Genomic DNA, 27,038 nt, shown 5'->3' on the forward strand with positions numbered 1-27,038 from the left:
AATCTGTCCCCATCAGGGCCTCTTGCAGAGTCAAGCAAGCAGCTAACATTCTGTCTTCCTTCTTTCTCTGCAGCCCACGACCTCCCTGCGAACAAGGCCTCGGCACCCCAGCCCGGCAGCCACTTGCAGTGCCTGTCTGTCCACTGCACAGACGATGTGGGTGATGCCAAGGCCCGAACCTCTGTGCCCACCTGGCGGTCCCTGCACTCCGACATTTCCAACAGATTCGGGACATTCGTGGCCGCCCTGACTTGAAGTGACAAGAAATACCCCCTCCCCCACCAGGCCCTCCCTTCCCCCTTTCTCTCTCCTCTCCCCCCTCCACCTGGCCCCGCCCCTACCTGCCCCCACCACGTGAATTCGAAAGGGCCACTATTGCTGAGTGGGTGATTTCTTTTTTTCTAGGTTGGTACCTGCTTAGTGGCATATGGACCGGAAGGGGTTAATTTAAGGGGGGGGGAAAAAAAAAACCTCAAAAATTTTTTTTTAAAAAAGAATCTCTGTCTGCCACGGTATGTTACCAGTGTTAACCCTTCTGCAGTTAGCAAACTTTTGCTGAAGCATTTTCTTCCTGCTAGATAATTCCCATTTTTTTTTCTGTAATCTTGGCATACGTTTTTTTAGGTGACCTCTTTCCTTGTTTTATTTTCGTGCTGCTGTATGTCCAAGTATTGTTATTTCATAATAAGACAAGAGTTGCTTTCCTTTTTAATTCTCTTTTAGTCTTGTTCCTCCCTACCTCCTTTTTTTTTTTCTTTTTCCTTTTGCTTTGTTCACTGCTTATTAAAATGGAAATCCTGGAGAATAGTAGTTCTGGAATATTGCCGGGTGAGAGTCAAATTGTCACACAATATTATATATTGACACCCAACTGTCATCAGTCAGGCAGGAGCCAAACAATTAATGCCCCCCTTAGGTATTCCGCCTGAGATTTTGTTTTGTCGGTTCCCTAAGAAAATAGACATATATATTTTCATTCCTACAAACACATGCTCAGCCTTCAGCTCCGTTCTCTCTTTTGCTGGGAGCTGCCTTTCACTGCGATGGAGGTGATGACGTGTCCAGCCTGCTTCTGTGGGAAGCAGTTGGAATATTCGACTGTGGTGTTTTCTCTCCTTTTCTGGGCCTCTGCACCAACGCCCAGGCCCTGAATTTTCATGCTGTGTGGAGCATCCCTGGTCTGCACGGGGATGGTGGCAGGCTCCCACTCTGCTCTGGGCCAGGTCAGCTGGGTCTGGGGTGTTGGAGCTGAAGGGTCAGGTCTCAGCCTTGACCTTTCCCGATGTCTGTGGCCAACCAGGCATCGGGGCCAGAAGGAGTGGTTTCTGGGTCATCCCCCACTTCTCCCCGTTCTGGGCCGCCCCTGCATCCCTGGGAGGGACCAGCACTTTTTGGAGGAGCTCGTTGAGTAAAGGAGCCCCCAGGCTCTCTTGGCCAAGCCCCCTTCCTGCCTCCCAGCCTGTGTGTCTTCTTTGGAGGAGTTTGCAGATTCCCGAGGGCTAGAGAGGAGAGAAAGGGACTGCAACAAGTGACTTTGATTCTTGGCCTTTTTCTTTTTTTAAAACCCCAGAATCCCCTCTCCCGCTTTTGGTGTAATCTCAGCCTGCTGCAAAACCAGAGCCATGTCCTGAGCATCTCCTGAAGGAATGACTTTGAGCAGAGGTGAAGGAGCGGCTGGGTGAGCAGGGACCCAGCTGAGGCCTCTTACCCGGTGCTCCCAGAGCAGCCGTCAGTGGAGGCCCGGCGTGGGCAGGGGAGGCTTTCTTTGGGTGCTGCTGATGACCGCAAAGGGCTTGTGTGATTCATGGGGATGGTGGGGGTGGCCCAGATTCCAGGGTGGGCCAGCCAAGGAGTGACTGACACCACGTCACCCAAATCTGTAACTCTTCTGCTCAATTTCAATTTCTGAGCATCTTACTAAAAGCTCCATTTTGAGCTTCACGCCCCCTCCATCCTTCCCCCTACCCCTGCCCCATGTCCCCAGAGTTTTCAAACCCGGCTTTTTTTTTTTTTTTAAGCAAGTGACCTGAAGGCTTTGAGCTCACCATACAACACCCACATTGTTTATTTCAAAGAACTTTTTAGCAAAGGGAGAAGAGCTTCCAGAAAAATCTGGCTCTTTCCACTTCCCCCTCCTCGTCTTTCCTCCTGCTGGCCCTTTTGGCTCGGGGTCTGAGTCTGGACCGTCCGAAGTTCCTGCATGGGCAGTTTGACCTGGGTTGGCCCCGGCCCCTGCAGAAGGCAGGCAGAAGCAGCTGGTGTGGACTGATCAAAGAGAAGAAGGTGGGAGCTCACCCAGTGAAGGAGAGAAAGGGGCAGGGAACCTCCCCTCCTGCAGTGGGCTGCGGGAGGGCCAGCCATAGTCTGAGCGAAACTCCACGCCCCCCTCTGATTCCGCAATGTACAGCTGTTTGAGAGCTTCATCGTTTTATTTCTTAAACAGGAATGATTTCTCCTTAATTGCTTAAGGCCGGGGAGCCAAGTGTCTTGACTTCTGTCTTTGACTTTCCCTGCGTTGAGGCCATCAGCTCATGGTCCTGGCAACCTCGGAAACCCCTGAAGTTTTCAACTTTCTCGCTCCCCACGACCCCAGAATGGAACAGCTTTAAAAATAGCCTTAAGCAAAAGGATGTTATTTCACTAGATTTGGTTTAATGGAAAGAATAAAAGTAAATTAAAAACACACCCAACCCACGAGACTCCACAAACGCTGGTAATCGGCACTGCATAGCAAAACTCTTCGGGAAAGGATATGAAAACGTTATTGCACATGTAAAATATGGAAACTTAACTCTGCTGTGTGTTAGGCAATCCTGTAATCTTTTTTGACTCTTAAAAGAAATTCATTTCTGAAATGCTTGGTTGGAAGACTGTGACAATAGCTCATGAAATTGAGTTATTTTTTTCTTTCTTTTTTTAAAAAAATATGTAAAGTGCAGTCTTCTGTATTCATGCATATTGTATATACCTGTATATGTTTTCCTGAGCAGCTAAATAACAATAAATATGACGTCAACGGTGACTGTGGTACATTTGTGCGCGGGGCTTGCCTTATTTTTCCCCATCCCTCCCCTTTTACCTTGTTTTACTCAGTCGTGTCCTGCTCTTTTTTTTGGGGGGGGGGACCCTATGGACTGTAGCCTGCCAGGCTCCTCTGTCCAGGCATGGAATTCTCCAGGCAAGAATACTGGAATGGGTTGCTATTCTCTTCTCCAGGGGAACTTCCTGACCCAGGGATCAAACCCAGGTTTCCTGCATTGGAGGCAGATTCTTTACCATCTGAGTCACCAGGGAAGCCCATGGAGGATGGGAATGTGGGTCTGGATGCTGTAGTCTGTGTGTGTGTGTGTGTGCGCGTGCATGTGCCTATGTGTGCATTGATGCTGTTCTACGTTGGGTCATCTCAGACCCTCTCTCTGTGGCAGAGGAGGCCCACGTGTGCATTGATGCTGTTCTGAGTTGGGTCATCTCAGACCCTCTCTCTGTGGCAGAGGAGGGGCAGCTGTCCTGTGCACTGTATCGTATTTAGCGTCGTTCCTGGGCTCTACCCACCAACTGCCAGCAGTATCTCTTCTCCCCCCACTTCCCTTGCAACAACTCCAAATGTCTCCAAGCATTGCTCAGTGTCCTGTGCAGGACATGACCCCCTGGAGCTGGGAACCACGGGTGCAGGAGGGAGGCAGGGGCAAGGGGCTGCGCTGAGTGGTGGTTATTCTTTTGGGCCCCAGTGTTCGGGTCCCAGAAAGCTTCGTTAATCTCTGGCAGGTTTCACAGGTGCTCGGCGCCTCTGTTTCCTCGTCCACCATGTGAGCGCTCATGGAGTCGTTCTTGGAGACGGTGCATGTGGACACAGCACATGGGCGGGCTCCATATATGGAAACTGTTAGCGTCATGTCGATCAGCTCACGGTGCAGCTGATGGTGTTTTGGAGGTGGGCGGTTCTGCATCGGGGGCTGCTTCCTTGGCAGCCCTGGGCCATGGACAAGTGGTTTACCCCACCTCCATTTTCTTATCTGTGTGTATGTGTGGGTGTTAGCTGCTCAGTTGTGCCCAACTCTTGGCCAACCCGTGGACTGCAGCTCGCCAGGCTCCTCTGTCCGTGGGATTTTCCAGGCAAGATACTGAAGAGGGTTGCCATTCTCTTCTTCAGGGCATGTTCCCAACCCAAGAATCGAACCTGGGTCTCCCACATTACAGGAAGATTCTCTACCGTTTGAGCCACCAGGGAAGCCCTTTCTTATGTCTAAACTGGAGCAAATGAGGGAATTCCCTGGTGGCCTAGTGGTTAGGATTCTGCACTTTCACTGCCGTTGCCTGGGTTCAATCTCTGGTCTGGGAACAAGGATCTTGAAAGCTGCAAGGCATGGCCAAAATAAATAAATAAAAATTTAAATAATAAATAAAATGGAGTAAATCACATCTAGCTTGAAGGTTACCATGAGCACTAGCTCACAGGCCCTGTAACGCTCTGGCTGTCCCATGGGCTTCCCTTTGGGCAGCAGGTTCACTCTGGCACCTACAGCCTTAGACTTGAGGTCATAGCAGACCTTTAGTCTCCAAAGGGGGAAGTGTGGTGGGGAGGAGACAGACAAGACAAATAAATTGACAGGTACCAGTGAGGAGAATATGCCCAGTCACCAACTATAGGACGAGGGATGAATGTCACTCCCAGAGATCCATGAACCCCACGTTGGAGGCTTAGGGAAGGTTTCCTCCAATGGTCATGCCCAGGTAGGGTTTTGAAGGATGAATAGGAGTTCGCCTTATTCATCCCAGCATACAATGGACCCTGATTTGGCAGAAATTTCGTTGTATTTTTTTTCCCTTCAGTTTTAAAAGTTTTATTATACAGTTGACCCTTGGAAAACATGGGTTTGAAGTGTGTGGGTCCACTTACAGGCAAATGTTTTTCAATAGTAAATACTACATACAGTCCTACACAGTTGAAACTGGTTGAATCCATGGATGCAGAACCACAGATTTGGAGGAACCAGATATAAGGAGAACTGACTATCAAAGACATACAGATTTTCAACTGAGGACAAGTCAGCACCCTGAAATCCCTTGTGGTTCAGGGGTCAACAGTTACGCAACAGTGTATTTGTCAGAATGTAAAGTCTTAAGACTGTGGCCTCTCTATTCACTATAACCTGGAGGAGCTCAAAAGTCTCTTCAAGCTTGAAAGATCTCCTGTTCAAAGTGAGAGTGGTACGTGACCGTGTTTGGTACCCAAGGAAGGGAAGAAAGATGAGAGAATGATGAGCACTGAGGGATGGGCATTTGAGAGCCTTCAGATTGATGTGAAATGAGTGGATGAGAAAGTGAGGGGGTTCACGTCTCCAAGGATTCATGAACCAGAAGGACCACCGACTGGCGTATTGAGGGGAAGGCATGGGATCCTGTGATACAGATGGGGCTTCACACTGAGGTGTGTGTTGGCCCCAAGGAGGGCAGGATGGGACTCAAGCTTCAGGCTGGTGCATCTGGCAGGTTGGTCTTTCCATATTAACAGAAACACTGTTTTGCCATTGACTGGATAATGAATGGGTAAACAAAATGTGGTATATTCATACAATGGAATATTATTTAGCCATAGAAACATGTGAACTTTGAAAATATTGGACTAAGTAGTCTGACACAAAAAGTCCACAGATTATATGATTCCATTTATATGAAATGTCCAGAAAAGGTAAAACCATAGAGACAGAAAGTTGTTGTTCAGTCACTCAATTGTGTCCTGCTCTTTGCGACACCATGGGCTGCAGCATGCCAGGCCTCCCTGTCCGTCACCAACTCCCGGAGCTTACTCAAACTCATGTCCATTGATTCGGTGATGCCATCCAACCATCTCATTCTCTGTCACCCCCTTCTCCTCCTGCCCTCAATCTTTCCCAGCATCAGGGGCTTTTAGAAACATCAATGTATGTTGTTCTAAGGGAGAAAACTCATAAAATGTGTCTGTTTAATTAATTGTAAATACTAGCGAGAGTATAATGTAAGCAACGGCTTAGAACATAGAACACACCCTGCAAATCAAATACTTGCTAGTCACACAGGGACTGTGGGAATGCCAGTGCAAGAGCCCTATCAACATCCCCGGACAATCACCCCGAGTCAGTGCCACCAGCAGAGGACTCTCAGGGTCCCCAGCTCCCTCCTAGAGGGGGTCTCAGCCCAGAGTAGGCAGTGAAACAACACTGAATTGCTGAGTAGTATTTCATCGTATGGATACACCACAGTCTGTCCTTCCGTTTACCTAGGAACAAAACTAGTGTAAAGATCTGTGTACAAGTTTTTTTTGTGCTTGTATTCTTAGTCGCTCAGTCGTGTCTGACTCTTTGCGACCCCATGGACTGTAGCCCGCCAGGCTCCTCTGTCTGCGGGATTTTCCAGGCAAGTATGCTGGAGTGGGTTGCCATTTCCTTCTCCAGGGGATCTCCCCGACCCAGGGATCGAACCCGGGTCTCCTGCACTGCAGGCGGATTCTTTATCGTTGGAGCCACCAAGTTTTGGGTGGGTCATATAGGAGGTGTAGGTTTTCCTTCTTAAGAAACTGTCAAACCATTTTTCAAAAGTGGTTGTGCCACTTTGCATTCTCATTGGTGACATCTGAAATCTCTGTCACCAGGAGGTGACGGAGGATGTTAGAAGGACAGCTTGCCTTCTAACATCCTTGGCAACACTTTTTACTATCTTTTTAACTTGGCCATTCTAGTGTGTGTGTGTGGTGATATCTTACTGAGGTTGTAACTTTTATTTCCCTAATGATGCTGTGTATTTTCATGTGTTTATTTGCTTCCAGAATATCTTTTTTTGGCGAAATGTCTGTTCAAATCCTTTGCCCAATTATTTGTCCAATTGCTTGTCTTTTTGTTATTGAATTCTAAACATTCTTTATATATTCTGGACACCAGTCCCTGCTCCGTGTGTTGCAAATATTTTCTTCCAGTCTGTGGTTTTTCTTGTGGTGTTCTCTGAAGTGCAAGCGTTTAAATATTCCACAAGTTCCACGAAGTACATTTCATCAAGTTTCTCTTTAGGGCAAAAGCCATCTGTGTCTTCCCTGGGATTCTGCTTTCTTCTAGTAGCTTTATAGTTTCATGTTTGGCTTCCACGTTGAGCTTTCCATAATACATTTGGATTGAGGTTTGCATATGGCCTGAGGCAAAGGTGAGGGTTCTTTCTCCATGCTTCCAATGCAAGGGGTGCAGTTTCAATCCCTGGTCAGGGAACTAAGATCCCACATGCAGCACAGGGCAGAAAAATAAAAACAATAAAAAAGAGTTCTTTATTTCTAGAATATTCCATTGTCCCAGCACCATTGGTTGAAGAGATTTTTCCATTCCTCCATTAGGCTGTTTTGGTACCACTGTTGAAAATCATCTGACCGTATTTGTAGGGGGTTATTTTTGAACCCTCTATTCTACTGATTTTGTTGTCCCTCTTCTGCTACATGTATAAATTATAAGCTGGGGTGGAAATTTTGGTAAGCTCTTTCTGAAGAATGGATAAGAGAGGGAGTCTAGAAGAGATTATAGTGTGTCCTCCATAATTCTAAAATAAATGAGAATTTGTTTGCCTTGAGGGACTTCCCTGGAGGTCCAGTGGTTAAGACTTTGCCTGTCCATACAGGGCGTGTGGGTTCAATCCCTGGTCGGGGAGCTAAGATCCTGCATGTCTCGGGGCCAAAAAACCAAAACATAAATCAGAAACAATATTGTAACAAACTCAGAAAAGACTTTAAAAATGGTCCACATAAAAAAATCTTAAAAAAAACAACACTGCTGCAGTTTAGTCGCTAAGTTCTGTCCGACTCTTTGGGGCCCCATGGATAACACGGCGGTGTCACTGTTCCCTGCTGAAGGCCCCCGGCCTGAGAACGTCTGTCTTTTTCGAAAATGAGGTCAACTTGCCCGAGAGAGATGTTAGAGACGGACTAGCAGTGAGCGGAGACATCCTCCTTGCAGCAATGGAAAGGGCTTGGAGAGAGTTGAAACGGGAGTGACTTCATCACTAGGAGGCTGGGGATTGCTCAAGCCTCATTTGGGCACCTCATGTGCCATCCTGCCCCAGACTTCCCAGAAATGTTGCTCAACCTCTCTATTTTACACGCGAAGACTCGGAGGCTCAGAATGTCCAGTTCAAGGTCAGGCAGCCGCACAGCCACAGAGCCAGAACCAAATTCCCTGCCTCCTGTCACTAACTGTTCCTTGTCTTCAGACGGAGTCCCAGGCTAACTGGAGGGCAGGGCAACGCCGCGCAGAAGCTTGTTTTGTTCAGTTCAGTATCTGCAGCGATTGGCACAAGGCCTGGCACACAGTAGGACTGCACTAGATACAAGCTGAATAAAAGGGGCCCTTGGTGGCTCCCACTTTCTTGCTCCAAGCCCCCCTTGTTGGGTTAATGGATAGAGGACAGGGCTCATGTCTGGGGGGTGAGAGCTTATTGCTAAGACTCAGACTCTGGCTGATGTATAAATACGCTTCCAGTGCCACTCATGGCTGTGGTAACAACCCCACAGCAGGCCGTGAGTGACTTCTATTAGGAGACGAACACAGCTGGGAAAGCAATTAGGGATGGCTTGGGAATGCCTCGCTGATGAAGGCCTGGGGAAGAGACTGAGAAAGTTGGGGAGCGAGCCAAGCAGATATCCGGACAGAGTGACAGCATGTGCAAGGGCCCCGTGGTGGTCAGGACGACCACATTTCAATGGGCCCAGAGTTTATAGAGAGGCAGAGCAGCAAGGGGCTTTCAGAAACTGGTCCCTGTCCTCCAAACCTCTTCCTCTGGTGCATCTGAAGACAATAACTGAAAAAGCATCCTTTTCTCCTGGGCTCCCAGAGTTTGCATTCTGACCCCACTTGCTACCTGATTCCCTGGCCTGATGCATGTCCCAGGGTCTCTGAGTCTCTGGCTCTCCTCAAAGTTCACTGGTTATCAGCCATTCCCCTCACTTTATTTTACTGAAGGGAGTGATACAAAGATCTGTGTGATATCTATGTGTGTGCAGGAGGCTGCCAGGCCCAAAAGGACAGCACCAGGGTCTGAGGATGTGGGGAAGGGAAGCCTCCTGAAGGCTCCAGGGAAACAGCTGTGATGCTCCCTGATGTGAGCTGGGGAGCTCTACTTTTTCGATCCATGGTTTGGGGTGCTCAGTTGCTCAGTCGTGTTCAACTCTGCAACCCCAAGGACCATAGCCAACTCTGCAACCCCAAGGACCATAGCCTGCCAGGCTCCTCTGTCCTTGGGATTTTTTTCAGGCAAGAATACTGGAGTGGGTTGCCATGCCCTCCTCCAGGAGACATTCCCAACCCAGGGATCAAACCTGGGTCTCCTGTGTCTCCTTCATTGGTAGACCAATTCTTTATCACCGAGCCACCTGGGAAGCCCTTGCAAAACAGACCAAGTGATAATAAACAATAATAGGAAACACTCACATGATGCAACGTGCAGGGGCTTGAGCCAAGCGTTTTACTCCCACAGGTGAGTTATATTGACAACACTGAAGGCTGGCTCTGTTATGAGCCCCATTTTCTGGAGAAGGAAGTTGAGGTGAAGCCACTTGGCTGAGGTCACCTGGGCAGCATGTGGCAGCTCCCTCTCCTGGGACCATGAGGATTCAGTCATGCTCAGCATAGGGCCAGGATTGGCTAGCCCCTAATGGGTGATACAGATGAAGCTCAGAGAGGCATAGCCACTTACCTGAGGACACACAGCCTGCCAGTGGCAGAGCACAGGTGCAATTTGGGTCTTTCCGGTTAAGGTCTTGTTCTGCCTGCCCTGCTCTGCGCCCTGCATAGAGTGATCACTAGATAAATGCTCTATCCTCTACCCAGGACAGGGCGTGGTCAGATCTCCCATCCTTTGGGCTGCTGTTGGCTAAGGAGGCTGGGAGGAGAGGCTGGGCAGGAGGAGTCTCCTGATTTTAGTGCCTCCCCTCTCTCGGCCTGGGCCAGGTGGGTGTTCCCAGCAGCCCCCCTCCTGCCCACTGTTGGGAGGTAGGGATCGCTCCTCCTGGGGCTGGAGCCCTGCAGATCCAGCTGGGAGGTTGGGGGCTGGAGTAGGGGCTGGAGGGCTGTGGGGATGGGGGTCAGTGTCGCCGGGCACCGAGGCCACCACCTTCATCTCACCATGACAGCCCATCCCGCTATGCTGGGGGAGCCAGACCCATGGGAATTTCACCTACGGGGGCACGTTCTTCCTGGTTGTGCCTCTGGAGCCCTGCCAGCCACCCCAAGCAGCCTTTGTCCCAACGACGAACCCTCAGGCGTTCTGAGCCCCTTGGAGGACAAAGGGCTCACTGAGGCTCCAAGGCCAGGTGGGGGAGGAGCAGAGCGGAGTCCCTGACAAGAGCTGACAAGGCTGCTTGTGCCCCACCAACCCCCCACAACACTGAGGACCTTGCTTCTGGGAGCCTTGACTTACCCATCTGTGAGATGGGGTGCTTGGGAGGTGCTGAGAGTCCACAGTGGCTGGTGATCGCCTGTAACTGTCATATTGAATTTATAATGTACTGAGTTGAATATTTTTCATATAGTTTCTGTTACCATCTTGCATCCAACCCTTGGGGCCAGCTGTGTTTCCGAATCCAGAATTTGGGAGAACTTAGAAATTGGGTGAGGTAGGACCTATACTGGACACGACTGAGCGTGCACATGCGTGTGCACACACACACACATGGGACCTATACCACACGCTCCGTGACCCACCCCACCCCGCTCCTGGGTGGTGGTGGGGCTACCATCAAATGTTAGAAACCATCAGAATGCTCTCATTCGCAGGCTGAAGACCTCCAGGCATGCGGATCTGACAGCTTTCTCTTTTTAGAGCCCTTTTGGATCTCAGGATTGCGTGTAACAGGATATGGTCCTTTATTGCTGTAATTCATTCATTCGCTGGTTCATTCGCAAATAGTTCATTCATGCTCAAATAGTTATTGAGCATGCCAGACGCTGCTTCAGGTCTCAGGGACCCAACAGGGAACAGAGCAAACCCCTGCCCCACGGCCCTCACACTGAGACGTGTGGGTGATTGGCCGTACCTGTGTCTACAGGTACTTGGAGGTTTGTGGGATCATCACACCTTGTTTATGGGGCTTCCCAGGTGGCGCTCGTTGTGAAGAACCTGCCTGCCAATGCAGGAGACATAAGAGACACAGGTTTGATCCCTGGGTCAGGAAGATCTCCTGGAGAAGGGATGGCAACCCGCTCCAGTATTCTTGCCTGGAGAATCCCACGGACAGGGGAGCCTGGCGGGCTACAGTCCATGGGGTTGCAAAGAGTTGGACATGACTGAGTGACCTAGCATGCACACCTTGTTTATGGGTGAGGAAGCCCGTGTTGCACACACTGAACACTCAGGTTTTCTTAGAATTCCTTCCCTGTGTCGTGGTAAAGGTGGACGTGGCGATGGAATAGTGATGGTGTGAAGTGGACACCACGGTCGTGGTCGCTTGAAGATGAGGAGACAAGTCTGGCTGTGAAATGACTTCATGGCAGGCAGGGCAGGGCCTGAACGGTCGGTGGCCCCAGGGTCTGGCCCTGTTTGGGGCTGGACGAGCGCTGTGTGGATGCTGGGGTGCTGCGTGGGATTTGAGTCCTGTGGGACCTTCTGCTGGTCGTGTGACCTTGGGTGGGCCAAACTCTTGCTTCCAGGGCCTCCATTTTCTCAGCTGTAAAGTGGGCTCAGGGATTCCTTGGGAGGCCCTCCAGCAGGACTGGAGTTAATGAGCTGGATGCAGAAAGCCTGTAGCAGCCCAGGCTCCGAAACCAAGTGGCTTTTCTTCCTGGGGTCTGGAGAGCAGGGTTTGTTGAGCAGCTGGACCGCTCGGAGCGAGGACAGGGGGACGTGTAAAAGGCCACAGAGGCTCCGGTCCCCATCCGGATGCTCTGACTCTGGATGTGGAGTCTGACACGCCGGCTTCCGGGCCAGGTGGTGAAACTCGGGTTGAGAGCCCCATCCGCCAGCACCCTGTCCTGATGGCAGCTGACCCTGAGTAGCAAGGAGGGCAGGGTGGCCAGGCCAGCTTCCGACAGAGATGGAGGGCTAAGGGCTGCAGGCGGTGAGCTCAGACACAGCTGGGCTGGCTTCTTGGCCACTCAGGACAGGCTGGCTACACAGCTTTGGGGGCCCAGTGCAGAATAAGAACATGGGCCCCTTGTTCAAAGAGCAGGAAGCAAAACCCACAAAAAAGGCACTGACATACAGAGCTTTTCCCTTTCTGCTGCGGTGACTCCTCTGACCGCTGGTTTTTTCTTTGCTATTTAATGTGGGTCTAAGTGAAGAAAAATCAAACTTTTAAGTTATTAGCATGAATTTCACCACTCAGTTTCATGTTGTGCAACACCAGTTCAAAGCAAAAATACAAGAGTGTTTATGTGCGGAATCATCGAAGTTACATAACTTGCATTTGTAGTTGGTATAAACGCATCGTAACCAGAACTGTAGAAACGCTGCTCAAAAAAACGAACCTGGATGCTTTCCTTTCACTTCTCGATACACGCACATTCTTCCAAGACCTTGCCTTTGGAGAGAGGCTCACTGAAAGAAGGAGTAGTAGTGGGCTCCTCTCCCCTTCCTTTGCCACCGTTTGTGGCTTCAGTAAACACGAGTCAGGGAGGTTGCCGAGACCCCTCGGCTGTCTGTGTTTCTTAGTGCGTTCTTGCTGCAAGTGGAGTAAGTTCGGGTGGAAAAGGGGGCTTCTCCTGGCTGGCAATCTCCTCTGCTTAGTCAATCTTAGATGCAAACTCCTCACCTTGCACTTGATTTGCTGCTTGTTGAATCCCCATGCCTAGGAGTTGTCCACTTGAACTCTGCTCATGGGGCATCCTGAAAGCTACACAGCACCACGCAGCAACAAACAGCAGCGGACACCCATATGATATGTATCTCGTCTGCTTGCATGCATGCTCCTTTGTCCCAAGAGACTTTGCTCAATAAAACATGTTTTCGGATAAAACTATGAGGAACTTTAAGACAGCAACAGCAAAACAATAAACCAACCGTGGGGCCCTGGAGAGCATGGGGTGTGTAGACTGGACATGTCATAAACTTGAGAGGTTGCTCCTATTCTGGAGGACATTGTTTCCCTTTCAGAGGGGGAAACTGAGGCCCACGGAGGAGCAGGGGCCCAGGTGAGGTCATGGATGGCCAGACTGGGACCTTCCTGGACCTCAGCACCCCCCAGATTAGATTGGGGGTCATCAGATTTGCCTCACGGGGATGGGGTGCTGGTGAGGAGCAGATGCGGGATTGAGTTCAACACTGTTTAGTCACTCAGTCATGTCTGACTCTTTGCAACCCCAAGGACTATAGCCTGCCAGGCTTCTCTGTCCATGGGATTTCCCAGGCAGGAATACTGGAGTGGGTTGCCATGCCCTCTTCCAGGGGATCTTCCCGATCCAGGGATTGAGCCCCCGTCTTCTGCAATGGTAGGTGGATTCTTTACCACTGAGCCACCAGGGAAGCTCTGGGATTGAGTTTACAGAGGCCAGTTACTATCCTGACTCCTGCAGTTCAATCGGTTCACTTACTTATTCCTTATGTTGGCTGACTGTTACTCTGTGCCAGGCAAGACTGACCTGATCCTAGTCCCGAGGAACTTTGGATCTGGGGGACGGGGCCCTTCTTCCCAGCGTAGGTTTGGGCCATGCCCTGTGCACATCCTGAAGCCAGAGGCCACAGCTCTCATCACCCCTTGGTAGGCGGCCAGAGGGTGGGACGTAAGTGACAGCCCCTGACCGACATGTCATCAGAGATGGGCTGTGAATTTGCTGAGAGTTTCAACAGGTCAAGAAAGGGCATTCTAGGAAGAGGTCACGACCTGGGCGAAGGCTTTGGAGTTAGAGACGGTGTCAGGGGAAAGCTGCCAAAGCCTAGAACCTGGAGCAGGAATGGTAAAGGCAGAGGTGGAGGTTTGAGCCAGAGGCCTCAGAGGGGAGCCCCAGGGTCAGTTCAGTTCAGTTCAGTTCAGTCGCTCAGTCGTGTCCGACTCTTTGCGCCCCCATGAATTGCAGCACACCAGGCCTCCCTGTCCATCACCAACTCCCGGCATTCACTCAGACTCATGTCCATCGAGTCAGTGATGCCATCCAGGCTCTGTCGTCCCCTTCTCCTCCTGCCCCCAATCCCTCCCAGCATCAGAGTCTTTTCCAATGAGTCAACTCTTCGCATGAGGTGGCCAAAGTACTGGAGTTTCAGCTTTAGCATCATTCCTTCCAAAGAACACCAGGACTGATCTTAGGTCACGTGACTCTAAATCCCACCCCACCCCCCACCAGGACAATTCCTGAGGCAGGCCCCCAGCCAAGATTGCTCCTTGGAACTTGGCTCTTTGTACGGAGCCAAAGGATCCCTGAGAGCCTGGCCTCATGGACGAGATGCGCCAGATTTTTCTCTTTCTTCCCTTTTTCCTCCGTTCCCTCTCACCTCCCTTCCCTCCCTCCTCCCTTCCTTCCCTTCCCTCCTCTCTCCTTTCTTCTTCCTCCATCCCTCCCTTCCTTCCTTCCCAGGCCTGGGTCCTAGAAGTTCTTCAGCTGAGTCTCTACATGAAAACAATAGCAACTTTGCTTATCCAGCTGACTGTGTTAAGTGTGGGGCCAAGACTGTGTGCCTTCTCCACAGATCCCCCTTCCTCCACCGCGTTATCTTAGCGATGAGGAAACAGCTCAGAGAGCTGAGGTGACTCCCCCAAAGTCACTGTGAATGGGGTAACTGGGTTTAAGCCCAGGCCATTCGATGCTTCCCTGCGTGTCCAGAACCACCAGACCAGACTCCCGCAGGCCTGCCTGCTCACACCTCACTGCCCTTTCTGCCTCATCACCTCTTTTCCCTCCACCTGTTGAACTCACTGTTCAGAACCCTGCTCTGATGGCCTTTTCTTTGCTTCTTTAAGCGCCCAAATACCTCTCCATCCCATAAATACCTGAGTACCTCTATATTCCAGGGCATGGTGCCAGGTCCTAGAGAAACACTGATGAATAACTTCCCTGGTCTGCCCAGGAGGAAGTAAACACACGCCAATACCTTATTCCTAGCTGTGAAAACATGTGTGAAGGACATAAATGGTGTGCTTTAATAAGGAACAAAAGGCTGGGATTACTCCAGGTGATGAGAGAAGTTCTTTTGAAGGGGTGCAATTTGAAAGAGCCATCCTGGCCCAGCAACTGGCAAGTGCAAAGGCCCTGGGGGAGGGAGCGCTTGCTGTGTGCAGTTAGAGAAGAAGCAGAGAGGAAAGGGTGATTGGAGATGAGCCTGTGAGGTGGGCCAGCCTCACGCGGTCATCCCCTGAGGCACTGGGGTTTTGGGGTTCTTTGCCTCCCTCCTGGACCAGGGGGATCAGATGAAGTCCCCATAGTGTCCCCAGGGCAGGGCCTGACACCCAGGAGGTGGTCAGTGGGTGGGTGACAGGCAGCTCCGCCCCCTCCCTCCTCTTGTCTGTGCAGGAACGCAGCTGGGCCTTGGCCACTTTGCTGCCCCTTCCCCAGGGCACCTCCCGCAAGCCACAGCAGATCAGCGGGATGGGAGCGGGGCCTGAGGGGTGCTGACGTAGGGCCCGGGAGAGGGCCAGGGAGGCCCTCTTTTGGGTGGCAGGCACCATCTGCAGCTCATTTTCCTGTGTCGTTTGCATTCTCTCTGAAATCATTTATTTGTGAAGGTTCCAGCCAAATGCTCTGTCACGAAGCCCACAGCTCTAAAAGGAGCATCACAGGAGCTGGTGGGCACAAGGTCTGGCCCCTCCGGGCGTCCAGCCTGCCCGGGCTCCCTCTCCAAGCCCCCTCCTGCCCAAGGCAACTGCATTTTGGGAGAGCAGGGGGAGAGAGCGTTGAGTCATACCCAGCCCGTGTTGGCACAGGTCCCCTTGTGCCAGGCTCTGTGTTCAGAAAGCACAGCTCAGACTCTGGGCGCCGGGCACCGAGGTCCAAGCGTGCCACTTCCAGCGCACGGCAGGGGAGCCCCGACGCTCAGGGTCAGGGTGGGCAGCTCTGCCAGGTGGAAAACAGATCTGTCGGCTTCAAGCCCTGTGACTCCCTGCTCAGGATCGGAGGGGAAGGGTCCTCTGAGGTCCTTTGCTACAACCCAGCCTTGTATAGTTGAAGAAATGAGGTCCTTCAAACAGACGGGAAAGGGCGGAGTGAGGATTTACACTAGGAATGTCTGCTTCAGAGGACACATGATGTAACTTCAGCCGTAAAAAAAGGCGAACCTTCTAAACGTATGGGACTGGCTCGGCTCAGAGAGGAGGCTGGGGAGACAGAGTCCTGCCCCAAGCACCCCATGCGGCACGTCATACCTGCCAGTGTGTCTTGAAGAGTAGGGTGCAGTCCCCTGGGTGGGTCATGAGATGAGTCGGTTTGAATTCCCTAGTGAGATGGCTATTTCCTCCCAGTTCCATGACATCAGGGCAAGACTCCTGTGGGTGCTAATGTGACTTTAACATCTCTCTCCAGCTCTTACTCATCTCCCGTTTTAACTAAGAAGTCCAGAACCTTCTGCAAGCTGTGTCGTCTGGCTAGAATTTAGTGGCCGTTTCCTCGGTGGCTCAACAGCAAAGAATCCGCGGGCCAATGCAGGAGATGCGGGTTCGATCCCTGGGTCAGGAAGATCCCCTGGAGAAGGAAATGGCAACCCACTCCAGTATTCTTGCCTGGAGATCCAACAAACAGAGGAGCCTGGCAGGCTATAGTCCATGGGGGTCACAGAGTGGGACACAACTAAGCGACTAAGCAGCTGGTTAAGAAAAGAGTTGGACACGACTTAGAGACCAAACAACTGGTTAAGAAGGAACCATCTGAGCTGACCCCAGAAAGGCCACTGGGAGTTCATCAGGGAATAGGAAGAAGTGTTCCGAGTGGAGGGAAGCCATGGGGTGTAGACCTGGGGGCCTGGGGAAGTGTGGCCTATTTGAGAGACAGGGGTACTACCTGATGTGACCAGGACTCTAGGGTTTGGGTGACAAAAGTGGGAAGGGTCCCCTGGGGAAAGGGCCCTAGTGCCACACAAAAGGACTTGGGATTTATTCTTTGGGGGGTGGGAGTCAGGGAAGGGTTTTGAGCTGTAGCAGGGGTTTTGGAGAGGGTGAGAGCAGAGGCAGGTAGGCAGTCTGAAGATGTTAGTGACTTGGAGGAGGACGGTGGCTTTGGGAAGGAAGATATGAGGGCTGGCCTGACAACTGGTGGTGGTTTAGTCGCTAGGTCGTGTCCGATTCTTACGACCCCATGGACTGTGTAGCCCACCAGGCTCCTCTGTCCGTGGGATTCTCCAGACAACCACACTGAAGTGGGTTGCCATTTCCTTCTCCAGGGGATCTTCCCGACCCAGGAATCAAACCCGGGTCTCCTGCATTGCAGGCAGATTCTTTACTGACTGAGCTAGGAGGGAAGCCCAGCCTGACGATTAGGCTGTGCCTAACGGCGATGGTGGTGAAGATGGCGTTGATGATGGTAATGACGTGGTGACAAAAGCGGTCGTAATGCTGGTGGCGGTGCCGCTGCCGGTGGTGCTGGTGACGACTGTGGTGTGACGATGCAATGATGCTGACGGTGATACAGGTGATGGTGTTGGTGGTGGTGATGGTGTTAGTGATGTGCGGTGGGAGCAGCACAAATGTGTGCTTTGTCCCTCAGTCGTGTCCAACTCTTTGCAACCCTGTGAACTGTAGCCCACCAGGCTCCTCTGTCCATGGAATTTTCCACACAAGAATACTGGAGCGGGTTGCCATTTCCTACTCCAGGGGATCTTCCTGACCCAGGGATAGAACCTGCATCTCTTGCACTGGCAGATGGATTCTTTACCACTGAGCCACCTGGGAAGCCCACAACAGCACAAATACTCCTATCGACTAATCTTAACTTTTATATTCCTCACTTCATTGTTATGATTAAACCACTATCCTGTGGGGTCAACTTCATTTTTATCCCCATTTTTCAGATGAGGAAACTGAGGCCTGCCCATGGCCACCTAGATGAAGAATAGCAGAGTGGGGTAGGGTGGGATGCCAGGATAGTCTAATCACTGAGCACTGAGCTCATGCCTCCTGCTTCCAGGCAGCAGGTGGGAGAGGCTGTGTGTGCTCTACCCCTCCCCCAGCCCAGGAGGCTAGGAGAGCAGGTTTCCCTCCTCTCTGGCCTTTGTCCTTCTCTGGCCCTAGGAGTTCAGGCTTTGACGGAACTGACTGCACCTTCAGCGAGGAGCTTGTCATCCCCTTGGTGTTGGAGGCTGTGCTCTGGTCCCCAGGGAAGGAGAAGACTCTCCACAGTCCTTATTTCTTTTGTGCCAAACCCTTGCCAGTGTGGGATGAGCGTAGAGGAATTTGGTCCATATGGATCCAATTTCTCTTGGAATATACAGCAAGTGATGCTGGACAAAGGCAGGCGGCCTTGGCTAGACCTAAAATATGCGGGCTATTGCTTCTGAGATGTTTGACAACTCCAAGACTCAGCAGAATGGCCGGCAGTGCTGCGAGGGCAACTGAGCAACCAAACGCCACGGCTCCTCCTGTGAATGTGCCAGGGACACATGGATAGGGACCAAGATGCAGGGGGAATTCAGCCAGGCTGGGCGAGGTGCTGAGCAGGGCTGCCCAGGCACAAGAGACTCTTCCCTGTGAGAAATAGCATCACAAAGTGTCAGGACTGGGGTTTTATTTTCCTGTTGTGTAACCTGAGTGAGTCTCTCTCTCTCTCTCTTTTTTTTGGAGGTTGCACGGTATCGCATGTGGAATCTGACCCCTGCTGTGGACATGTGGAGTCTTGATCACTGAACTGCCAGCAAAGTCCCCTGAGTGAGTCTCTTGACCTTGCTTAGACTTAAGGGACTCCCTATGAAATGTGGGCAGGCAGAACTGGGGAGTGTCAGGCAGAACCAAAGCAAGTATCCTGCTTTTATCCGACTTCCTTTTCTTTCCAGGCATTGTAACACTTATGATGGGGGCTGCCAATCATAATCTCCCACTCACTCCAGTGATTGTTTAAAGATGGACATGTGACCCACACTGGGCCAATCAGAGCTTTCTCTGGCATAATGTCCCACCCACTGACTGCAGTGATTGGTCTAAAGATGGGCATGTGACCCACACTGGACCAATCAGAGCCTTCTCTGGGATTTCTGCTCTGAGCTGGATGAAGGCAAGTTCTTTTCCTCCGTGAGATGAGCTGTACTTTGTTCTGTGGAGGTAGGTCTGAGGGAAACGAAGGTGCCCAGTAAAAAGAGAAGCAGATGAAGACAAAGCAAATGTCCAGATGAGGCTGGCATCTTGGAGACCTGTCTCACACCTGTCTTCCTCACAGAATTTTTGGTGACTAAGGCAAGAACATCTTTTGCTTCGCTTAAGCTCAAACACAAGCTTTGGACTTGTGTTTCTGTCTCATAAGATTAAAGCAGTATTGATAAATGCAAGCCTTTCCTGGCCTCCAAGGCGTCTCCATGATTCATTACCCTCATTGTTCCTCAGAGCCACTCTCTGAGATAGGTATTAATATTCCTGTTTATGGATATTAATAATCATAATCATCCCTATTTCCCAAGAACTCAGTGTTATACCAGCCACTGAGCTAAGCCTCTTGTAGGAATTATCTTATTGCATCATACCATGCTTTTGGAGGCAGTGTGTATTAATATCCTCACTTTACAGATAAGGAAATGGAGAGGCATAGGGGTTAAGAGACCACCAGCTGGCAAGTGGCAGAGCCAGAATGCAAACTCAGGTCAAGTTTTCCACCCCCTTGTTACTGGTCTGTGATGGTGGTATTGATGATGGTGAGCAGAGATTTACTGAGCACATACTGTGTGGCCATCGCTTCAGACACATCGTGTCTTTTAGTTCTCACGATGGCCCCTGAGGTAAATCCCATTTTTTATTCCTTTTATTTTCTTTTGCAAGTGAGGCAAAGAGGCTTAGCAAGGCTGGCAACTTAGCACATGTCACATGGATAGAAAATGGCGAACCCAGGTTGCCTGTGCTATTCCAAGATGGCACACATAAATTCTATACCAGGGGGCTGGAGGTCTTAGAAAAGACCTCAATTCCTTCTCCCGGTCCCTTCCTCTCACAATGCCTCTTCATGATGTGGCTTTGCATCTTCTTCCATCAGCTGCTGCTGCTGCTGCGTCGCTTCAGTCATGTCCGACTCTGTGTGACCCCATAGACGGCAGCCAACCAGGCTTCCCGTCCCTGGGGTTCTCCAGACAAGAACACTGGAGTGGGTTGCCATTTCCTTCTCCAATGCATGAAAGTGAAAAGTGAAAGTGAAGTTGCTCAATCGTGTCCGACTCTAGCGACCCCATGAACTGCAGCCTACCAGGCTCCTCCGTCCATGGGATTTTCCAGGCAAAAGTACTGGAGGCAACGTCTATTCCCATCCCTCAAATCTAGGTTTGCTCATGTGACTTGTGTTAGCCAAGGATGGTGCTGAAAATGGAACTATGTCGGTTCCAAGCTGGGTTTAATGAGAGTCTGCTGGTTCTACCGTTTCTCAGATTCCTGCTCAGCTGCCATGAGAATAAGTCTGGGCTAACCTGAAGAGTGGACTCATTGGAAAAACCCTGATGCTGGGAAAGATTGAGAGCAGGAGGAGAAGGGGACGACAGAGGATGAGATGGTTGGATGGCATCACTGACTCAATGGACATAAGTCTGAGCAACCTCTGGGAGGTGGTAAAGGACAGGGAGGCCTGGCGTGCTGCAGTCCATGGGGTCTCAAAGAGTTGGACAGGACTGACTGATTGACTGAACAACAAAGCCTGTTGAAGCACAAGAGCCGTGTGGAACAGAACCGAGTTGCCGAGGCCAGCTCGATAAGCCAACAGCCAGGTCAGCTCCAGACCAGAGAGGAAACCCAGCCAAGCACTGCATGCCACTGGCGTTGTCATTGTTCGTCATGAGGATTTACTGGGACCAAGAGAACAAGCAGAGACAGTGGCACGCGAAGGGGAGGGTATCTCTCTTAGGCCATCTCTGGCTGTGCCTTCTTTGTGGGCGCCATAATGAAGGGCCACGAGATACCATCTTCGCCCACCCCCACCCTCACCCTTTCAGCAGCTAGAAGGTGTGACATAGGCTTCTAGAACTGTGCCTCAGTGCCTTAATTAATAGCAGGGTTGACTCAGAAGGCCCGTCCTGCCTGCCCCCGCCCCCCGCCCTCAGAGTGGAGTTTGCAGGAGTTGAGTAATTGTGTTGTTTATTGCACTAAATGGAACATTCATCAAGCAGCTTGAAGGTGCTCAGGCTGTTCCCATGGGCCATGCTCCTTGCCGAGTGTCCACATGGGAAGCAGGCCACTCGTTGGACCTGCAAGATGGACGAGGGAGATTCCAGCTCCAACCTTCTAGATGTTTCCACATCTTCCTCTCCCCTCTTCACCAATGCCTCTCTTGTCTCCCTGTGTTATGGGACCCGTCTTGTTGTTGTTCAGTCATTCAGTCCTGTCTGACTCTTCACGACCCCATGGACTGCAGCATGCCAGGCTTCCTTGTCCTTCATTATCTCATGGAATTTGCACAAATTCTCACGTCCATTGAGTCGGTGATGCATCCAACCATCTGGTCCTCTGTCATCCCCTTCTCCTCCTGCCTTCGGTCTTTCTCAGCATCAGGGTCTTTTCCAGTGAGTTGGCTCTTCGAGTCAGGTGGCCATAGTATTGGATCTTCAGCTTCAGCATCAGTCCTTTCAATGAATATTTAGGGTTGATTTCCTTTAGGATTGACTGGTTTGATCTTCTTGCTGTCCAAGGGACTCTCAAGGGCTTTCTCCAGTACCACAATTCAAAAGCATCAATTATTCCAGGTTCAGCCTTCCTTATGGTCCAACTCTCATCAGGACCCATTTTATAGATGGGAAAACCGAAGCCCAGAGAGGTCCCATCACTTGTGCAAGACCCCCCTGGTGGGGAGGGAAAGGGAGGGGATTTGAACCTAGATGTACCGGTGTCCAGAGCCAGTCTATGAGCACTACCCTGGATGCTCATACCCTCGGGCTCCCCTGGATGCCAACTGGCCCCTGGATGACTTCAGGTGTTTCTTCTGAGCCTCACTGATCCCTAAGAGGAGAGAGAAAGGGAAGTTGGCAGCTGTCATATCATTGATCACCAGGATGATTTGCCTAAAGTAGCAGGAAGATTCCTGAGTTACTTTGGTAAATCTCCGAGAACTTGCCTTGAGTGGCTCTGGGTGGTGAGGAGGGGGTGGCAGTGATGGGCACAGCTTTGTCGAGCGATGGGGACTTTCCACCTCACTCCTGTGGGTGGGGAGGGGGTGTCTCTCTTCCCTACACCTCATGACAAGTTGGCTATTTTTAAACCCTTCTTTTTATAGGAAAGACGTGTTCACGTCAAAGCCACCACATAAGGAGCAGCCCAGGCATTCTGGGAAGTGACGAATGGGCAGACAGAGGCCTCAGGCTGACGTCAGAGCAGCCCGGCTGGCAGCTTGGGGGTGGGGGGAGGCTCTGATGAGTCACCTGCTCTTTGTCACGTCTCAGCTCCTCTCTCCCTGGGCCTGTCTCGGTGGAGTTTCCTGAGGACAAGGGACCCTCCACTCCATTTTCCACTGGGAGTGCCCATCCCCACTGAGCACCAGGGCGGATGGCACTGCCCTGCTCTGCAGCCCCAGGATGACCCCTCCAGTCCAGCCGCACTCCCCCTACCCCCAAATCCATCATCCATACCACGGCCAAGGACTCCTTCCGAAGACCAAATGGGATCGTGGCTCTCCCCTCACTGCTTCCCTGCCTCCCTTTACAGGTCTCTCCCCAGAAGATTTTTCTTAGAAAGAAGAATTTTGCATCTAAAAAAGAAAAATAAAAAGACCAAAGCCCTAAGTTTTCAAGTCAGGTTGCATATGTTCAAATCTTTGCTCACTCATTTAGCTATGTGACCTTGGGGAAATTACTTAACTTCTCTGAAACTCATTTTTCCTTATCTGTAGAATGGGAATAAGAATCATACCTGCTTCACAGCTGTCTTGAAGGAGGTGACCAACCGCATCTTCCGAAGGCAGTCACAACAGTATTTTCCACCCCTCTCCAGTCCCTTAGCAAGAGACAGAGTCTAAATCCCCTGTCCTTGAAACTGGTGGGCATTTGTGATCGCCTCAACCAGGTTTAATCCCTAGGTTGGGAAGATTCCCCTGGAGAAGTGAATGGCAACCCCCTCCAGTGTGCTTGCCTGGAGAATGTCATGGACAGAGGAGCCTGGCGGGCTACAGTCCATGGGGTGGCAGAGTCAGATACGACTGAGCGGCTAAAACTTTCACTTTCAACCAACAGAGTACAGTGGAGGTGATGCTATGACTTTCAAGCCTAGGCCATAAAAATGCCATGTACTTGTGCCTGGTTATCTTTGGATATTTATCCTCAGAACCCAGCCACCGTGTTGTGAGGAAGCCCAGGCAGCCTGCAGAGAGGAATGGAGACACACTCCCTCCCGGCTACTCAACTCTGTCTGGGGTACAGCCCCAGCCCATCTGCCAGCAAATGGCTGGGACCAACCTGCCAGCCATGCAAGTGAGCCCCTTTGAAAGTTGCTCCCCCACCGCACAGCTGAGTTGTCTCAGCTGATGCTGTGTGGAGCAGAGGTGGACTATACCTGTGGAGCCCTGCACAGATCACAGATTCATGCACACACAAGATGTTCTTGTTTTAAGGCACTACGTTTTGGGGGGATCTGTAATGTAGCAGTAGATCGCTGCAACCAGGGATAGCTGACACCAGACACGCAGGGGCTGAGCCCAGGAACATGCGTATGAGAAGCACTTTTCACAGAGAAGAAAGTGAGCACAGACAGTGGTGAGCTGGCCCAAGGTCACACAGCTCCTTGCAGCTTTCCATCTACTGCTTCTTCTCTGCATGTAGAAGACACGACTGTCTTCCACCTCATCCCAGGGGTGGGGCCCTAGCCCCTCTCCCCAAAGATTTAACTTGCTCCCATTGCTCAGAGCAGGGTTTATCAACCAGGCTTGGGGACCTCCAGACAGATTTGCTGCAAACCATCTCCTCCTTGGGGCTTCCCTGGTAGCTCAGCTGGTAAAGAATCTGCTTGCAATAAGGGAGATCTGAGTTTGATCCCTTGTGTTGGGAAGATCCCCTGAAGAAGGGAAAGGCTACCCACTCCAGTATTCTGGCCTGAAGAATTTCATGGACTGTATAGTCCACGGAGTAACAAAGAGTCAGACATGACTGAATGACTTTCACTTTCACTTTTCATCTCCTCCTTGACCCCCGATGGCTGCCCCTGGGAGTCAGAGCCAAGGGGTCCAGCTGGGCATTGGCAAGTAAAAGGCCCCATGGGCGGGGAAGAGGGCACCTCTTGGCATCAGCCCTTGCTTCCTGTCTACCCACAGCTCATATTCACAAGCACGAGTTGCTATGAGAAAGGATCTGGGTGACTCTTTCCTCTTGGCATTAATAATACTGTTAATTAAGCAGCCAAGAGAAGAACACGGCTGGCGCCAATGAGAGGACAATGGTCTGCAAAGGGAACAGAGAGATGCATCAACAGCTTCCCATGCAGGGCTTTCAAAAGAGCAGCTGTGGGGAGAGGGCGACGGAAAACAGCAGGGACGTCGCCAGAGTGGCGAATGCGGCGCGGACAGGCAGTGCTGCAAGGGACCCATGCCAGCTTCCCAGCTGTGCTCCTCCCTGGCACCCCGGCCTGCCCAGCCAGACAAGGGCTTCTCTGGAACTTCTGGAGAGGCTGGGTAAAGCAGGCAGCCAGAGGATACCAGCTGGTCCACATGGACTTCTCACTGGACCTTCTTTAGCTGCCACTTCCTCATCTGCAAAACAGGCTCAGCTAAATCTCATCTGTTATTCCATGCTGATGTTGATTGGAGGTGGCTTCCTGGGCTGTTGACTTAAGAATATAGAGACTGAATCAGGGATCCATGGCCTAGCAGGCTGGAATTGACTTGTGATGTCTGCCATGGGCATTGGATTGGCAGTTGCGGGCTTGAGTGCTAACCATGAATTGGATCTCCAGTGCCCATTCATTCATCCAATAAGTAGTTTTAAAAAAGTACTCCCTTTTCTGTGCTAGGTTCTCCAGGGGGAAGTTTGTTCTTTTTCTCTGGGCTATGGAGATAAAGTGAAAAGAACTTTCTTTAAGTAGGAAGAGTTAAGAAAGAGGATACGTACTCTTGTCACTCCACATGCCTCTCTCTCTTTTTTAAAAAGTATTTTATTTATTCGGTGCTACCAGCTCTTTGTTGTGGCATGTGAGATCTTTAGTTGTGGTATGTTGGGCCTAGTTCCCTGAGCAGGGATTGAACCCTGACCCCCTGCATTGGGAGCGGGAGTCTTAGCCATTGGACCACCAGAGGAGTGCCCCCATACGTCTCTAATTTGAAGCACTCTACACACTCCACAAACATTGTCTCTCCCAGGACTCTGTGAGCTCCTAGTTGGGCCCCACACTCACTTGCACACTTCTTTCACACACATTCCCACACTTAGCCTATTCTATGCACCTACACGCACCCACACTCACAGGGACACCTAGCCCTCCAACACAGGCACACATACTCACACCTTCAAGATCCCTCCGGTCCTGCCCCTGCCCCTGCTTGCACACATGTGCCTGGAGTCACGTATCTTGCACACACACACAGGCACACATCCCATGCTCACACACAGTGGCACACACAGGAGTCAGGACATTTGCTCCCTCTCAGGTGACATGGTCTCATGACCTCCTGCTTTCTAGATCTGAGTGTCTGGCTCTGGCCCACTTGAGCTTGATGGTGCCACACTCCAAAGGCAGGCTGGTGAGTCTGCTTTTTTTTTTTTAATTTTTTAAATTTAAGTATAGTTGCTTTTACAGTATTTCAGGTATACAGCAAAGTTTTTGTTCAGTTGCTCAATCATGTCCAACTCTTTGCGACCCCATGGATCACAGCATGCCAGGCTTCCCTGTCCTTTACCATCTCTTGGAATTTGCTCAAACTCATGTCCACTGAGTCGGTGATGCCATCCAGCCTTCTCATCCTCTGTCGTCCCCTTCTCCTCCTGCCCTCAATCTTTCCCAGCATCAGGGGCTTTTCCAATGAATCGGCTCTTTACATCAGGTGGCCAAAGTGTTGGACCTTCAGCGTCAACATCAGTCTTCCCAATGAATATTCAGGGTTGATTTCTTTTAGGATTGACTAGTTTGATTGCCTTCCTGTCCAAAGGACTCTCCAGAGTCTTCTCCAGCACCACAGTTCAAAAACATCAATTCTTTAGCACTCAACCTTTTTTATTGTACAGCTCTCATATCTATACATGACTACAGGAAAAACCATACAGCAAAGTAAGTTTTTATTTTTATTTTTGGCCAAGCTGCACAGCACATGGGATCCTAGTTCCCTGACCAGGGATTGAAACCACACCCCCTGCAGTGGAAACATGGGTTCTTAACCGCTGGACCGCCAGGGAAGTGCCTGGTGGATCTGCTCGAAGCCTTACTTGGAGCCCCCAGGAGCCTTGATGCTGTGGCGCCTCCATAATTGGCAGCACAGTGTGGATCGATCAGCCTCTGTGTACACTGGCCACGGGAAACATAATTAACGGTGTTTGGGATCTGTTAATTGCACCGGTTAGGAATTCCAAACAACCTAATTGGGGACTTGGCTTTTGAGTGTATCTTCACCTTGACAGAGTGCACGAGACTGGAACTGGCTGCAGAGGGTGATTGAAATGGGTCAGCAGCCAGCAAACCCGGACTCAGGCTACGTTACCGTTATTGCTGTTGCTATTATTTACCTTTGTCGTCAGTCTAGTCAATGCCACCAGTCAGCGGCTATTATATGTTTATCTTCTTTGTGGAATAGGATTTCGTTTGTCCTAAGCTTTTTAAAAGCTCAGGTGTGAGGAAATAAAAAAAATCAATGTGGTGGTCTTAATGGCACTGAGAAAGGTGATCACCGAAAATGTTTTGAGCTTCTTAACCTCTGATACATGACTCTCTCTCTGAAAAAAAGGAAAGAAAAATTGCAACGTGGGTTTTGTAGTCACCTCATGCATAATCAAACCAGTCAATCCTAAAGGAAATCAGTCCTGAATATTCATTG

General features: G+C 50.8%; 1 protein-coding gene across 1 annotated transcript in view; it reads left to right on the top strand.

Annotated features, from left to right (window-relative positions):
- Nucleotides 1-3,022, top strand: part of MN1 (MN1 proto-oncogene, transcriptional regulator) — a 50,511-nt gene extending 47,489 nt beyond the window's left edge. Inside the window, exon 2 of the mRNA XM_025267416.3 lies at nucleotides 74-3,022. Coding sequence (XP_025123201.1) covers nucleotides 74-255 — 182 coding nt within the window. The 3' untranslated portion in view covers nucleotides 256-3,022. The remainder of the gene's footprint in view (nucleotides 1-73) is intronic.
- The last annotated feature ends 24,016 nt before the right edge of the window (nucleotides 3,023-27,038 follow it).

The sequence above is a fragment of the Bubalus bubalis genome, chromosome 17, assembly GCF_019923935.1.
Source record: "Bubalus bubalis isolate 160015118507 breed Murrah chromosome 17, NDDB_SH_1, whole genome shotgun sequence".
NCBI classification, from domain to species: Eukaryota; Metazoa; Chordata; class Mammalia; order Artiodactyla; family Bovidae; genus Bubalus; species Bubalus bubalis.